General features: G+C 41.3%; 1 protein-coding gene across 4 annotated transcripts in view; it reads right to left on the reverse strand.

Annotated features, from left to right (window-relative positions):
* LOC119903464 (protein FAM184A-like) overlaps positions 1 to 18,124 on the reverse strand; it is a 64,879-nt gene that overhangs the window by 29,681 nt on the left and 17,074 nt on the right. For all 4 annotated transcript variants that reach the window (XM_038719696.1, XM_038719703.1, XM_038719679.1 and 1 more), the window contains 5 exons: positions 16,625 to 16,806; positions 16,355 to 16,540; positions 7,079 to 7,201; positions 6,826 to 6,987; positions 330 to 451 (listed from right to left, as the gene is read on the reverse strand). In XM_038719696.1, coding sequence (XP_038575624.1) covers positions 330 to 451; positions 6,826 to 6,987; positions 7,079 to 7,201; positions 16,355 to 16,540; positions 16,625 to 16,806 — 775 coding nt within the window. The remainder of the gene's footprint in view (positions 1 to 329; positions 452 to 6,825; positions 6,988 to 7,078; positions 7,202 to 16,354; positions 16,541 to 16,624; positions 16,807 to 18,124) is intronic.

The raw sequence follows: 18,124 nt of genomic DNA on the forward strand, positions 1-18,124 counted from the left end.
AGAGACAGGCAGAGTTTGGAAAAATTTGATTTTATTCCATGTGTGCCCACCCTGTAAATATCATATGCCTCTATAAACATCCGATTGTGTTAATTTCCTTTTGCTTCTTATTAATATCCATGAGTGCTTTGGCAAAACACGTCTACTTGTTATGCTAATAACAAGTGTGATTGTGAAGCAGAGGCGGCGAGAGATGGCAAAGATGAATGAGACAACAAATGGAAAGAACAAAGCAAGAGAAAGTGAGACTGACAGGCTAACAGAGAGTGTTACAAGACACAAGAGGACAGAGGGGAGAGTTGTTTTTTCTTCTGTCTTTTTTTTTTTACCGCAGTGCATCTCTCCATTTCTGATCCAAGTCATCTGCCATCTTGTCCATCTTTTGTTTCTCTTCTGTTCTGATGGACATCACTCTGGCTTCATGCTGCTGTCTCTGGGTCTCAATCTCCTCCTACAAACACAAACAGGTACACAAATTTTAGCCCGCACATAACGCTACAGTCACAATCACCATTTGTTATCAAGATACAGCGATAAATTGTGGTCAGACGATATAATGGTTTGAAATCATTTAATCTGTATCTGTATGTAAGAGTGTCAAACATGATTTTATAATACAAGCCACAATTGAAATTGGAATAAAGGACTCAAAGACAATATAAGTGATAAAGTATGTAGTTAAAACATCAAATAAAGCGGTGGATGTGCTGTAAACTTTAGTTTTGGTGAAAGAGTGCTGAATCCTTAACAACAACAATGTAAAGCTACTAAAAGTAAGAAAATCGTCTCCAATTGCTATCTCTGACCAGATGCCGCATTTCAATAGCTGAACGCTGGGTGACTCATGACACCCACCTCCACATCTATTTATAATGCCACAGCTACAGGGCCCTGTATAATGTGCTGGTTCCAAGGCAGACGCTAACATCACCGGGTCAGCCGCTTCCAGCTGCTGAAGAGGCCCCGGGGTTTATCTGCTGATGAGCTCATTAAAAGACCTAAAAGCTCTTCTGTGCAGCTTCGAGGGAAAGTGCTTGAGTGATTAAATCCAGACTCAACTGTTTGGAATCAGAGAAATAAAGTTCAAAATGACATTTCGCATAACTAGGGGTCTCTGATAGTGATGTAGAAGAGATTCCCATCTCTCATCCATTCCCACAATATATACTAATATGGTGATATAAAATAAAATTTTATCCATTTTGCCAACTTCTGCTATAAACATATGTTTAACCAAAGGTCTGATCAGCTGCCTTTGACAGTTCCTGACTCTCTTTGGCAATTTTACATAATTTAAACCCTGTTTCAGGTTATCAGAGGGTTGGATATTTATAGTCATGGAGATGTTTCAGTAAGCCAAGTATGGCCCACGCTGTTCTGGATTTCTCACATAAGGTGACTAACAGTCTCATCACCACCTTAGTAGAGATTGAGCATAGCAATTTCATCATAATATTATGATTGAGTCATGTAAACATGACAGAAAATCTGCATGGCATTCAGACAATATCGTAAAACAGCTTTATTTGCTGTAGTTTCAGCCTTCAGTTTGAATTGGCATGTTCAACCAATGATATGTCAGAGCCTACTGCCATACAGACACACACACACACACACACCTCATTTTAGTAAAAAAAACAAACAAAAGAAAGTAAAATGAGTGTATTCCAAGGCAAAGTCCTGCATTCAAACTTTATCAGCAAAATGTTGTCAAAGTATCACAGGTACAGAAAAAATACTACACTGAAAAATGGCACTTTAACGATTACTTGATATGTTATTGACATTATTAGATTGTAAGTACTTTACTAATAGTACGCATAAGTAGCATTTTACTGTTTCACTTTCTATAGTTATGTTTTTTAGTCCAGTGGTCCCCAACGTTTGTCAAGACAAATCAGATGACCTTTTGGAGAGAGAGAGAAAAAAACATATTTTGGACTTAGAACTTTAATATTTGCCTTATTTGAGAGTGTTTTACCTCTCAAACTGTTATTTAAATAAAACCATCAGGAGTTTAGAGGGAAAATCACTCTTTGGTGGCTAACATCTGAGAGAGGCAGACTAGACATTGCTTTTTTGTCACTAGCCAAAAACCCCTTGTAATGCTTTGTATTTTGTAACCTTATATGTTACATTTATATAACAATTTTATCTATTTTAGCGAAAATCACTGAATTGACCCGGCCTATATTTGGGACAGGCGTCCATATGAGACAGGCCAGTAGGAATAATACTTGTATAAGAATTATTATATCAAATAACCTATCTATTACAAATCCACTGCTTCAAAAGGTTAGGAGTAGTCACTTTTTTTCATCTCTCGTTTACCATGGCGGTAAATCTGAGTGAATTATACTCTGGGGCTCGTTGTTTACGTAAAATGAACTAGAAAATCTAACCATTCTAACAACGTGTAGCGTGTCCAAACTGAAAAAAGTTTAAACATTTATATTTGTATGTGTGGTCTATGTAGCTTAGCTCAAGCGGAACCCAGTGGGCTTTAGGAGGTTTTATGCATCAAAGATCTTCTATAAAAACCAGGCCAGGCGTCTAATCGAGACCTGCGTTTATTTTTTGAAATGTGTTCCCACATCAGGCCAGTAAATGGGACAGGCGGAAATTTGGGACTCAGCTATTCACTGAAGTTTTATGGTAGCTACTACAGTTGTCAGATAAATTTAGTGGAGTAAAAAGTATAGTAATAAATGGGAAATTAGTATAGCTTAATATTCCAACACAAAATATAGTGTATATGCTGTGTATGTTTATTTGTATGTGTTTTATTCATTTAAACAACCAAATATAATTTTTTCTAACAATTAGTGCTGGATTATCCCATTTCAAAGCTAGCATGAAATAGACACTACAATATTGCTTTGTGGAAAATAACCTGTTCATTTTTACAGTTTCATACTGTAAATTAACTAAAGTTTATCTGAACTTTTTGGGTTCTTTTTACTGCCCTTTTATAAAAGGCTTCTCAAGGGTTGATACCCTGCTAAACAATAGCTGGTCTAAATTCAGTATGCAGCAGTGCCCGGCTGGCTCAGTGCTTGTGTCGATCCTACAATGAGCTCAATACAAGATACAATCCTGTGTAAGGCTTGCCATTTTTAACAGTCCAAATCCTCTCTTTTTATAGATCCCGGGCTCTGGTGGGAAAGCAAAAAGCACCAATCTACAATTAAATGTAATTATCACTCCTCATTCAGTCTCTCTGTCCTCTGCCTGTTTTATCACCACTCTTACTGTCTTTTATTGGCTATTTTTTATTCACTGATTTCCACCAGCTGTAATCTTTTCACTCATTCATATTTTAAACTTAACGCCTTTGTGCATGTTGGTGTGGTTTACTCTTAAATTCAATGAATTAACATGATTTGATTTAGGTTTTCAAACCTTTTATTTTGCAATGATTAAATTTTCAACATTATCCGTATTATTAATAGCATTGATAATATTAATAAAAAACAACCAGCCTCTTTTCCTTTCTCTCTTACACACTCACTCTTCCTGTCTCCCTCGTCTCTCCCATACCAGCAGGGCTCCTTTCAAACACAGACCACTCAACTCATAATCGCCTCATCATCGTTATCTCACAGCTGGCCTTCAGTCCTGCAGTGAAATCTCATAATTTCCTGTTTTCCTGCTTTCAAATTGTTTCCCCCACTCCCCATCCTTCACCTTTTCCATCCTTTTCTCATCTCCTCTGTTTCACAAAAACTGATTTTCCGCAAAATGATCAGCAAACTCCATTTATTGAGATTTGCTTGATTGGCTGACCAGTTGACAGACTCATCAGACTGACTAGCTGATAGACTTACTGTCTTACAGTTACATGATGCAAATCACTGACTGCCATTCTGACTGACAGGTTGACTGAAGACAAAACTGTTAATCGGTTGCACTGCCCAATCAAGTGACTTGACCGATCACCTGTAAATCAGGTAGCAGATAGTTCGGCTTTGGATTGCACTCTAAACCCTGGAAAGAACTCTATTTTCTAATTAAAATACTCTGCAGTATACTACATCTATAATGCACTGAACTCTAGTGTCACATTCAGTTCAAGCATGGACACAGGAATGCAAGTATTCTGGGACACCGAGATGGAACAAGTACAGTTTTAAAGTTTTAATAATAATAAAACAAGTAGTGAACAGGTTTACGACAATAATACAGACGGAATATATAAAGAACGTAGGGAAACACGAGAAACGGGCTGTAAAGCTTGACATAAGACAAAGATGACCTGGCAAGAAACAAGTGGAGTATACCCACTTAAATACACAAGTGAGGAAAACAGACAAATGTGAAACGAAATTAGGGCAGGGCATACAATCAAACAGGCGGAAAAACACACAAAGGAAGGAAGTCAAGTAACATGGTTTCATCTGGATCCAGATGAAACCATGGTATCCTATGACGTGACTTCTTTGTTCACCTGCATCCCCACCATAGAGGCAGTAGAAACCGTTAGGAAACGGCTAACACAAGACAACACCCTGGACAACAGAACTAGCCTCAGCCCTGACCAAATCTGCAAATTACTCGACCTCTGTCTAAACACCACCTATTTCCAGTACAATGGTGGATTCTACAGACAGAAGCATGGCTGTGCCATGGGCTCACCGGTATCCCCGATTGTGGCCAACATCTACATGGAAGAAGTGGAGAGTAAAGCCCTCAACTCCTTCAGAGTAATAGCACCGAGCCACTGGTACAGATATGTGGACGACACCTGGGTCAAAATCAAAAGCCAGGAAGTGCAAGCCTTCACAGAACACATCAACTCTGTGGACAGTAACATCAGCTTCACACGAGAAGATGTTCACAACAACAGTTTGGCCTTCCTGGACTGCGCTGTACACATTGAAGAGGACAGGAGCCTGCAGATTGGTGTTTACAGAAAACCCACACACACAGACCAATACCTACTCTTCGATTCACACCACCCACTGGAGCACAAGCTAGGGGTCATGAGAACACTGCACCACAGAGCGGAAAACATACCAACAAGCGCCCAAGCCAGAGAGAAGGAACAGAACCACCTGAAGGGGGCACTTACAGCCTGTGGATACCCTAAATGGACCTTTGTGAAGACAACCACAAGATCCAAGAAGAACAAAACTACAGGGGAGGAGGAAAAGAAGGTCAAACGCAACAACATTGTGATTCCATACGTGTCTGGAGTATCAGAGAAACTCAGGAGGATTTTTAACAAACATAACATCCCTGTGTTTTTTAAACCCAAGAACACACTAAGACAGATGCTGGTACACCCCAAAGACCGCACACCCAAACACAAGAAAAGCAATCTAGTGTATGCGGTCCAATGCAGTGAGGAATGCACAGACCTGTATATTGGGGAGACTAAACAACCACTACACAAACGCATGGCTCAACACAGAAGGGCCAACTCCTCAGGTCAAGACTCTGCAGTCTACTTACATCTGAAGGACAGAGGACACTCGTTTGAGGACCACCAGGTGCACATTTTAGACAGAGAAGATGGATGGTTTGAAAGAGGTGTCAAGGAAGCCATCTACACCAGGGTTGAGAAGCCGTCATTGAACAGAGGAGGGGGTCTACGCCACCACTTATCCCCCACTTACAATGCTGTCCTTTCATCACTTCCCAGGAAACTCAACAAACGCAACCTATTGGCCTCAGGTGAAGATACCAACGATGGTCGTTCAGTCTTGGCCACAGGTAGTCTTAACGACTGTAACGACTGTCGTCACAGCAACAAGGAACACTAACGAACCAGCGGTATCGATGACCCGGGATAACGACCCCACTGAGGTTAAATAGCTGAGTTTCCCTGCCAGTCAGTCAGAACTGAAGAAGTCCTTTGGATAAGGGACGAAACGTCTTCCAGTAGCTTCAACCAAGTCCAGTTGCCCTTCATTTTAACCCTCGTTGGATAACTATGACCTGGATGACTGAGAATCTTCATAGACAACATGAGTAGGGATTCTTTCAAAATAAAAGAGGAATTAACAGAACCCAAAACCGTGACATCTGGTTTTCATGCCATTAGTAGTAGTTTTCACCCCAAAACACACAATCAGGCACATCAGGTAAAAACATCTTACACACTGTAAAGAACCACACACTCGGTCAGCCACTTGTCCTCTGTTGAAATGCTCTGATTCACTTAGTTTGAGTCAATTGAATCTTACATGATGAAGGTCTACTGACAAATTAAATAAAGTGAGAATAGCTGACAGTGTGCAGAATCAAGTAAAAAGACGCAGCAGCTGTGAGTCAACAGAAAAGTCTTACTGTAAATAGCTTTCAGAGCCCAGCTGACGTACTTAAGTTTTACTCCACTTTGCTTCTTGAATCACAGTTAAAATCCACTTTTATGATGCACAGTTCTTAGTGTCCTTGCATGCAAGTAACTTAGCAGGTTACTAGTTTCTCAGACTCTTCTTACATTTATGGATAGACCCTGACCCTTTCTTCTATAAAATGGAGGTAAACAAGGAGGTCAAGCTGGAGTACAAGTATAGACAGCGTTCAATTGGTACGCTTCCAATTATGAAGTTTTTTAACAATTGTTAGCACTAACCTCAGTGGTTTTACTGAATATGCATAAATGTATACGGTTCAGCCTATATGGTGAATAAACTATCCAACAATAAATAAATAATGGATGAACATTTTCTTGGGTTAAAAGGACTTTCCTGTTTCCCTGATAATTAGCCACAAATTACGTAGTTACTTCCAGAAAACAAACCAGCAAATGTTTTTATATATTTAATATGATGTAAAATAAAGCTTACCCAAACTCTAAATCACCAGTATTTTCCTCACCTGTAGGTCAGTCAGCAGGTTGCTGGTCTCTCGAACGCGGGATCTAGTTGCGTCCAGTTCTATTTTGAGTTTCTCCTGAGTTTCCTTCAGACAGTTGATCTGTGTCTGAGCTGAACCCAGGTTCTGCTCCCCCTCCCTCACCAGCTCCTGGAGGTGGGACACCTGAGGGAGATCAACAGAGGGTCATCACAAGATCTTCAGAAGATTGGTTACATTTTAGGAATCTAGGTAGAGTTGACTAAACGTTTCGTACTTCCTGATTGGCCATATTGAGCTTGGCTGAAAGCTCCTCTTTCAAGTTGTCAAGTTGCTGCTGAAGGCGATCTCGCTGCTCCTCCAATGACAGGCGCTTAATCTCAAACTCTTGACTCATTTTCTGTAGAGAAGAAGGGAGAGAAAGAGAAAGGAAGTAATGAAAGAGGAGAAGAGGAGGAACGACAACACGAAAATATCAGAAATTGAGCCAGCTCTTTAGTGTTTGCACCAACCGTGAAATCAGAGATTTATTCTAAAAATGTTGTATTCAAATACCATGCACTGAAATTATCAGTGCATGTGTTTACTATGAGGGACCAGCAGCTCTTTCTTTCTTTTCTGTTTTATTCCTACTGAAATACCTTGAAAATATATCTCGAAAAAAGGAGAGGAGTTAAGAAGCCCCCGTAAATCCCATTTGTGCCGTAATATGGAGCCGTGGCAGTTGTTGAGTGTGAAGAATGGTCACTGAATGATGGAGGGACACGTGAGTTGTCATTTAAACTTAAAAGGCCATCTCGTCAAACCGACCAATTCCTATAATCCTTCAAACCACAGCACCAAATCCTTTCTGGGCCACTCTGAATTTCTCTTGTGAAATCTATTCTGTTTACTTCTTGGTTTCCCTTAGCTGTTTATTCCTGACACTGATATCTGTAGAGGATATTTTTGAAAAACAAAGTATTATGAAACAGAGGTATCATTGTGCGTTGTTTGTATTGTGGAAGTTGTTTAGCTGTACACTACTGCTGGATAAACAGCAGCATAGTATCTTTAAAGACTGATTTCTGGGGGTCAAATTGAGTCCATTCTTTACAAACGATTGTGATGATTTCACTGTGATTTCAAATGTTTCCCTGTATACAGTATGCCTAACATGTGCTGAAGTAATGCTAATTTAGTAACTGTAGAATATCTCTCACCCCAACATGACCTCTGATTATGATGCAACCTTAGATCAATGCTAATGTAGGGTTGTAAAATCTGACAATATCTACAGTGAGTTCATACTGAAGTAGCTTTCCCTTTAATGGTTGTATTGATCATTGCAGACACTGTGTCACGGCCTATCCGTGACTTATGGTTTTATCTCCCCTGTTAGTGGGGTGTGTGTGTGTGTGTGTGTGTGTGTGTGTGTGTGTGTGTGTGTGTGTGTGTGTGTGGGGGGGGGGGGGTTCTCCAGGGCACCTGGCTCTCAGGCGCGGCTGCAAGTGATCATCTAATCAAGCTCCAGCTCAAGTTCTCCTGAGATCCAGGCAGCCAGTGCCAGTTTGTTTTAGTCACCCTCGTGGTAACGTACCCTTGGCTAACCCTCTAGTATATTGCGGATTCCTCTGTGTTAACCTCCATTCCTCTCTGTGCACAATTTGGAGTTGCCTTCGCCTTTGCTACCTGCCACACCACCAGCCCTGGACTCCACACCTGCCTCGCCTACCACAACTCCGCTGGTCATACCACTACCTTCACCCCTCCTGCAAGATCACCTGTACAACCGAGCGTTCATTAAATCTACTTGCTAAACCTAACCTTCGAGTCTGTGTTTGCTCCTGAGTCCAGCCCAAGCACACAACACACTGTAACAAATTATCCTGAATTTACAGGATTTTGGCATCAATGTACATTGATTTGTCAGATTTGAGCTGAGTGTCATTCCCATCTGTTTATTTTATCTATATAGTTTGTAGATTGTATTTCCAGAAAGTTTGCTTTATCACAATACATTTCTTTTAATATCACCATATAAAATGTTACATGTACACACAACAGTCACATATTGCCAACTTCAACTAGTAAAATATTGGTTCAGTGTGTACATTACGATCATTATTCACCACCCCGACTTGTCTGATGTTATGAAACACGCAAGTTGAAACAATGAGAATCTTTCCAGGCTACGTCTCCCTTCTCACATCCCGTGAACAGCCTACAAAGCAGCCACCCATCTTATCTTACCCACATGGGAGCAACCAGTAATCCACATCCTCTTTCTTTACCCAATTACAGTACATGCACAAGCATAATGCCGCAACCAGCCTTTGACAAGGTTCAAGGTTCAATTTATTCATACTGAAAAACATGGAAATTACTAATAAACCACCTCTGATTACAAAAACATTGAGAATACCCTTAAAATAAAACATAGATAAAGACAAGATTAAACCATATCCCATAAAAGAAACTGTTAAAATGGGCATATAATTAAAATTAAATTAAAAAGAGTTTATATATAAGAGCTACAATCACTAGTCGATTAATCAATTAGTTGTAAACTATTAAATTAATCGCTAACTATTTTGATAATCGATTTGTTGTTCAGTCATCATGTCATTTATTGATTACAAATGTGTAAATTCTCAAATATTTACATTTTCTATGACAGTAAACTGAATACATTTGGGTTATGGACGTCACCTTGGACTTTGGGAAACACTGATCGATATTTTTCACCATTTTCTGACATTTTAAAGACCAAAGATCAAAAATCAATTATTCGTGAAAATGATCGACACATTAATCGATAATGAAAAAAATCGTTTGTATTATCTATACAAATTCTGGTTCTCCTTTTATATCCCCTGTGGGATCAAAGAGAGAATAAGATTTAGCGTGAGTGGTTTTAAATAGAGCTGCAATACCATGTCATTTTTCCAGCAAAAATGCCAAACATTTTTTTATTTATTTATTTATTTTTATTATTATTTATTTAATTATGTATTGATTTGTCACTGGGCCGGACAGGGGGGCAGACACGGGGATGGGGGGGCACAAACAGACAGCACAGAGAAAGGACAACACCTGTAAGAGAAGGGGGAAAGGGGGATGGAAGGTGGGGACAACAGGGAAAAGCTGTGGGAAACACCAATTGCAGAAAGCAACGAAACCTGCAATAGAACAGAGAGGGGGGAGGAGGAGAAAAACACAACAAACAAACAAAAACAATAAAAATAAAAATAATAATAATAGTAAAAGACAACCAGCCAAACAGCAGCAATGAACAGCTGACATAGTAAGACAACTAAGAGAAAAATGAAAACAAGAAACAGTCACACACACTAAATAAGCAACACAGCACAGCCACGAGAGCTGGAAGAATAATTAATTTAAATAAGTAACTGAAAGAAAAGCATCAGGAATAATTCTACCAGGGACAACCTAAATTTGTTTGTGTCTGTGTGTGTCTGTGTGCGTGTGGGTGAATGTGTCTGTATGTGTGTGTGTGTACATGTGTGTGCGCATAAGCCTGTTAAAGAATGTAGTTGTTAGTGAGAGTGGGATGCCACGACTGTGCCACACCTACCCCAGCAACAGGCAGGCAAGAACCCCAGTAGCCAATAGGGGTAGGAGAAAGAAGAAGAAGAATAAATCAATCGCAAAAAAACAAAGACTCCCAGATGCACCGCAATGCAAACGCAGAAGACCCCGACCCAAATGCCAGTTGACAACATAATGCAGATGGAACGCAAAAAGCATAATCTGCGGAAGAGCAGCGCCCGGACCGACCGCGGCGCGCACACAACATAGACCAGTGCCCCCCCCACACCCAGCACCCCACTGCCGCGCAGCGAACAACCAAAATGCCCAAATGCCACGCAATCATCAACACCAATGCACAAGTGACGAGCCCAACGCGCACACTGTGCGAGCACGGCAACACCCAATGCCCAGCAGCCCCCCGCGAATCCCGCGTGCGAGGTCGGGCAAACGAGAGAGAGCAAACGGAACAACACGACAGCGAAAGCCAGCGGAGAGAAACACCAGCAGCAAGTCCCAGCCTGGCAGCAAACGTGCCCGCACAGGTCACCGTGCACCCGCCAATAAAAGTCCGCCATCCCCCCAACCGCCGGAAAAAACTAAGGCCACCGGCGCCAGCCGACATCCCCCATGCCCAGCACGCCCCCTGGCCACCGTGCAACACCAGACAAACCAGCAACGAGGCAAAATCAACTAGCTCAGCTGCATGCCACCAACAACCCACCCACCCGTCAAGGGCCGAGAACTCCAGGCACAAACCCAGAACAAACCGGAGCACAGCCCTGCCCCGCACCCACACTGCACATCCTGAAAACTAACTATATACCTCAGTATCCAGAGGGTTCCAACAACTGGCCGACAGAGAAATGGGGAAGCACGGATCCGAGGCCAACGAAGCAAAACAGGGACGCAAACAGGTCCCTCCAAGCCAATGAGGAAATGCCTCCCCCGGACTCCAATGCACAAACTAAACGCCCAGCAGCCATCCAGAGACCCTGCCCAGGGGAAAAGCATAATGCATCAAGATGCATCGACAATCGCCCCACAATCCCACTGCAGCTCACCAAACCGCAATCGGATCAACCCGCGCAGAGACCCCCACCTCCAGAAGCCAGGACACCCTGCGACCCCCCAAAGCGCAAAGGACCCCAGACCGCATGTCCCGGGGGAAGCTGTACCCCGCCCCAAGGAAGAACAGCAGAAAGCCGTGCCGGGAAGCTCCCTGCCGCCAGGGAGCGATAACGCGGGAGAACCAGGCCAATGGTCCCCCAGCCCAGCCAGAGGCATCCCTCCCTACAATGCAGGCAGTGACAGCAGCCCCCGAGGCCGATCTCATCCCCGGACAGGGGCCCAGCCCCCCCCAGTCAAGCACCCCCAAGGAGGAGCACCAAAACCTACCCCGACAACACCGGCCATGCGCCCCAGAGACTCCCGAATGCCCCCACCGTGAGAGAGCTGGCAGGGGGAAGCAGCGGGAGCCTCACCTCTGCCGAAGAGGGCCCAGGCAAGGAGAGGAGACAACGGGCCCCCAGGCCCAGGGACACACCACCCGCCCAGAAATGAGCAAAGGCCACAAGCCCGAGTCCCCAGAACCCTAGGTCAAGGGCGGGCCCCCACGACCCCCCCCAGCCCACCCGAGATCAGGCAAGGCCGTCATCAACCCCACAGCACCCCCGACGCCCGGGGCTCCAGGGGTAGGACACGAGGCCAATGAGAATCTCCCCCACTCCTTCAACCCCTCTGCCTGCCTCTGTAAATGTAAAATGCCAAACATTTTGATGGCTCCAGCTTCTCAAATGTAAGAATTTGTCTTTCCTTGTTGATATTATAGCAAATATCTTCAGGTTTTAGACTGTTCATTAAACAAAACAAAGCATCTGACACCTTCACCTTGGGTTCTAGGAAATTGTGATGGATATTTTTCACAATTTTATTTTATCAACCAAATGATTAATAGAGAAAAAAACGCATCAGATTAATTAGATTAAACAATAAAAAAAAGAATCCTAGTCTTAGCCCTAGTTTTAACCTGCTGCTGCATTCAATGAGACAATCCATACTGTTGACAGTGACATTGAACAAGATTTTATTGCCTTTGTTTAGAAACTTGCTGTCATGATGTCCATCTTTTACATCTGTCAAATGACCAGTTCTGTCTTCTTTACCTCTCCACCATCCATCCCTTTCTACCTTTTCGTCTCACCCTCTCCATCTTCCTGCATCCTCTCTAATTTCGCTCCAAATAAAAACAGACATTAATCTAAAGATGAGGCACGGCGCTGTTCTGGCTTACATAATATATACTTTTTTTCATAATTTCTCTCGTGCCGCTATCTCCATCTGTTCTCTCCATCGCTTTTTTCTTTCAGGGAATCTATAAACACACACCCACATGCTCAACGCTCTCGCTTGGCTTGGAGGCAGGATTTAATGTCAATGAGAATTAACCAATTAGCAGTCATCTTCAAACAGCACTGGAGCTATGCGCTCAAGAAGGGGCTGCGGGATGAAAAATGTTATAAAAGAGGAGAAATATAGGAAGAGACAGAGAGAGAGCACAGAGTTCAAAATTATTTAAAACTCAAAAAGTGTGTAATCATTTCAGAGGCAGAAACTATGTCTTCATTTTAGACAAATAGCTGCAATGTTAAAAGAATAGTCTTGAGTGTCAACAAGCTCCAGAATCAATGGGATTTGTTAATGTTCGCTGAATGCAGGTGGAGCCAAATGAGCGTGGACAAATTGGGTTTAATGTGCTGTAAACAAGCCCTCCTCTTCTACCACTCCAGGACAAAATAAACTGCTGACCAATCAGATAGCGACTACCGCTCATTAGGGCCATCACCATGTGGGATCCTGTGATTGTCAACAAAATGTTGCCTTTTATTTCTGGTCTGTTTCGTTATTACAAACACAGAGCATATAGGCTGACGGGCAACTCTGTGAGCACTTTTTACTGCTCCTTATGTGTTTATTTATGTTCTCAAAAAGAAATAACAGGCTCGAGCATTATTAGTCCAGACAGCAACTGGTCATAAATGTCATAAATGCTGAAGAACTCATAGAAACAGGATGAAAAAGATGAGTCTTATAATGTAAAATTTATTAAATTTAGTTATTAAGTATTCAGAAAGAGGCTAAAATGAGGGCCTGCATGAAGGTAAGTATAAGTAGAGAACCACAAAACTACAATATAGGGCTTTAAATGCAGTATAACATGTCCCCTTCAAGCCCCAGGATTCGAACAGGATTAATACTGTAACTGGAGGAGGGGAATAATCATTGTAATTTAACTAATTGTTCTGGACTGCATTACAAAATGACAGGATGTGGTTCACAGACATTTTGCAGGAGTAGCCAAAAGAGAATATCAGTACAAACCTGTGGCTGACATTACTGTACACATATGATGAGCTTTTAGGGAGTTCCCAAATAAGCCTATTTGTCGGTGTTAACATGTTTTCGTCTTTCAGCTTACACCATTTTCACACAAAAGTCCAGTTGAGATCCACTTTTAAATACAAGAACGTGAATAACTGCAGGTAAATGCAGCTGTAGTTATTTCAGGATTTAAAATCGTTGACCAGTGCAGTTAATGTTAAAATCACTCCACCTCCTCAAGAGAAATACATCCAGTGCAAATGGAGCTTCAGATGTACTGTCAAACGTAAAACAGTTTAATTGAATATATGCACTCATAGCTGATGCTTGTTGCCTTTGGCGACTTTTTGTTGCATGATGTTAATCGCCATCGATTTAACAATCAAAAGCAGTTTTATATTGTCTTATGTGGCTCTGGAGGAGCTTAGTCAAGTCTGAGAAAGTATCTAAGCTTCATTTTTAGTTACCAACTGAGCTGAGGATGTTTGAAGGACGTGGGTGTTAACGAGGCGGCTGCATCGCCGGCTACTGAAACATACATTGTTTTTGGAGCTTGACCCACACTAGGGACTAAACAGTCAGGATTTCTCAGCCTCTGCTGCACTGTTTTGGACACTAAATTGCTGGAGTACCCATTTGAGGCTAAAATTTTATATTTTTTTATACAGTCTATGGCTAAAATCCATCATCACGGTGCTTAGCCCCTATTAGTTTTGTAGTTTGTTACAGAATCTCCCTGGTTTTGGGTTTCGCTTCACTCTTACTTTCCTTTTCCTGCAGTACTTTCATCTAACGCTGATTAACTGATCACGTTCATACAGAAAGATGCTAGAAAGACAGCAGAATAATAAATTGAGACTAGTAAGAAACAGTAGAGTCCTCCAAGGTACAACCATTTGCTGTTGCTAACATAATGCTGTTTTGGTAAATAAATCCTGGTAAATCAATTTAGCCTACATATGTAATCTGATCTGTTGTTGTTGTTGCTACTTTGGCAACAAGGACATTTGTATTCCCTTCATGCAGCCACCTTCATGCAGGGCAGAGAGGATGAGGAGTGAAAACAGGAGGAAGAAAAAATAAAAAAACAGGATGACAGAGTGGAAGCTGCAGATGGAAACACAGGGGGAGAGCGATGTTGTTTTCACATCTTAGTCTTAATGCTGATCTAATTAAATGTGTGTAGTCAGTTGAGGGAGCTGCTCGTTTCTTAAGAGATACATATTTCTTAAACGACTGAGGCCACTTGCTCTGATGAGGAAATTCAATTGCTGATGTTGCTGCACTGAAAAGATAGATACAAAAGAGCCCAGAGAGGCTAATTACTGGTTTTATATGAAAATTTAACAAACTTCAATTGTTTCCTGTTCCTTGTTTTGTCGCCATGTTGTATATATGGTTAATTTTTACTTTCAAAAAAGGGCAAACAAAGAGTTAAGACAAACACATCTCAAAATACAATACAACAGCAGTTTGTAATGCAAGATTCAGCAATATGGTAACGCAGAGAAACACAGCCGTGACAGTATTTCTTTCTTTAAGGATAACTCACTTACACAGCATTAATTCAAACCAATCTGTAGATTTGATATACTGTATGTCGACACCACATCTCAAACCATAGAAAAATTAGTACAGTTATTTTTGCCAAATTGTTTAGACTTTAAAAGTAATGATTTTCTAAATATCAAACATCCCTTGTATATTCCTTCCTGATTATTGTGTTTAATGTTTTTTAATTAACATGTATAATGAATCTTGAATCTCACATAGTTCATATAAAGATAAAAGTGTTTAGCAATCGTGAGCAAAGCAAAGTAAATGTGGGATTACAAGGTTCTTCAAATGTTGTTACTGTATGTTGGTGTGGGGCAAGACATACAACTAATATAAAACCATTATGTATATTAGGAGAAAAGAGCAGTACAAATTATAAATAAGGTGGATTCAATGGAACATATTAACAGCCAAAACTGAAAATTTGAATTGAATTAAAAACAGATTATTACCCGAACAATGATGATCAAAGAGGGACAAAACTCAATATGAATATTCATTTGTTAAAGCAGATTTCAGTAAGTGCAGTCAGATTGTGAATTCATTGGGGGAAGACTTAAAATGTTCAAGCATTATTCAATTTAAGAAAATGTACAGTGTAGAGATCAATGATATAAATTATGTGAACTGCAGTAATGTTCTGTCGGCTGTCATCGATTCTGTCTGTGTGTGCATTGATGTGTGTACATATCTTCAAGGATAACGTTGTTCAAAGTATTGGCAGACCATGTTTGTTTATGTTAGTTATTTATTTTTGGGGGAAAGCAATAAAACACTTCTCTATACTCCTTTGCGATAGTGGAATATTACTTTCTTAAAATGGATTGCAAAACTTGGCAATATCTTGTATTAACAGATGATATCACAAACATAACTGGTGGCTTTTATAAGGGAGCCACTGCAAGTACACTGAAACGAAAAGAAACCCATGTCATTTACATGATTGATGCTTTTCTACCACAACTTATCTATTATACATGTTTTATTTCTTTTTGGGCGTGAAAGTACATTGCGATCTTGGATAATTTGACAAGATTATCAAGGTCTTATTAGCCGAAACACCAAATCCTAACATTGGACTCACCGTCATGAGGAGCTTTTTCTCCTCCTCTTTCTCCTGCTGCGCCTCCTCCCTCATGGCCTTATGTTTCTCCTCCATTTCCTCCAGCGCTCTGACCTGCGCCTCCCTGAAGCGAAGAGCCTCCTCCTCATAGTGGGCCCTCAGCCTCGAGAGCTCCTTCTCGTAGCCCTGGTGCTCCTCACGCAGAGACTGAGGAGAAGAAAAGGAGGAGATAAGAAGTTGGCTTTATATGATTCATGACCTGGACTGGAATTAAGGACGGGTTAATAGTACCTGTTCTAGCTTGAGCACATGTTGTCTGTGCTGTTCACTGGCGGCCTGGCTCTGGTTGAGCAGAGCCTCCCTCTCTTCCTCCAGCCTGCTGATCTTCTCCTTTAGACGGCTCTGCTCCTGGTCCAGGTTCCTAATGGTCGCCTCGTGGGCCATCTGGGTGGCCTGCAGGGAGCCAATCTGACCTGGAAACAGTCAAATCAAAATCCCAAGTCTGTCAAAGAGGCACTACAGTTAGCAATTAGAGCAGCTTTAACCTGATGGACACACCGAACACAAATCTGGCAACCTTTAAAATGTATTTGAGCATTTGGCATTATTATTGCTTTAGTGCTGAGGCAACAGTTACGTCAACATATTCTGCAACTGGAGAACAGGAGGCGAGCCTTCTGTCTTCTCCCCAAAAGTATCGGCTTTTCAAAGGTTCCCCTGAGTAAGACTTAAAAGTGGTAGAGGTCTGGTAAATAGGAAGGGAAAGAAGTGTGGTGCAGATGCTCCAAAAAGAGAAAGTAGTCAAAAGAGAGTTTACATGACAAATGTCTTTAAAAAGGATTATAAAATGTTTAATCCAGTGCTTTGAAATGGAATCAAACTTCTTTTCAAACAAGCCAGTTTATATGAGGCTCTTATTCTGCTTACTCCCATAGCATACCAAAGCAAGAGCAGCCCTAAACATGGTGTCTCCATGAGGACACTCTTATTCTAACCTGTCCTGTCTGTTGTTGTTCTTGCTGTTTGTGGTTTACATTTGTTGGGAAATGTTATGTGGGGAGGATAATGTTGAATGTTGATTGGTGATGGGCAGGCTATGAAAAAGAATTTCCCTCTGGGGACAATAAAGTCTAATCTAATTTAATCTACTCGTGGCAAAAAGGCTCCACTTAGTTGCAGTTAAGCAGAAGGTGCTCTACAGACTGTCCTACAGTATAGCCATAAAAAAAAATTGACTGACTAAATTATTTTTTGTTCATCCATGACTACTGGTCAAATTCATGTAGCTCCCAAATCCAGGAATGTATGTAGATTCCAGTTGTTTTAATCCGACCTACTGTAGGGCCACATGTAGAAACAATGCATATTCACAAAATCCATGTATACAACATTTCCTACATGCAAATACATCTAGCTAGTAAAATGCCTATCAAAGGTGCATTTTCTTAAGTTGTGTGATCAATCTGAAGTCATCATTTTACTCTCTTACATTCTCTTACATCTTTTCTTTTCATGGTGACCTTTCATGTGAAGTGGCGTTGTAAAGTATAAATTAACTAAATCATTGATTACCTTTGGCGATAATGATTGGGTTATCACTGCTGATGATGGTTAGCAGGTACATGTGACAAATTAACTATATGGGTGCTATAAATGCACATAATGTAGGCTGCTCTGGCGCTGTCTTGCCCTCGCCGTTGCAACACAATCAATGAAAGCTCGCTTCTTCTAAGACCGGTAGAGCAGACAGGGGTAATTATATGCAATGTCTGAATCTGCACTATTTATGAT

Source organism: Micropterus salmoides, unplaced genomic scaffold (genome assembly GCF_014851395.1).
Source record: "Micropterus salmoides isolate LMB-PRFRI ecotype aquatic unplaced genomic scaffold, ASM1485139v1 Ms_hic_scaffold_1, whole genome shotgun sequence".
Classification (NCBI taxonomy): Eukaryota; Metazoa; Chordata; class Actinopteri; order Centrarchiformes; family Centrarchidae; genus Micropterus; species Micropterus salmoides.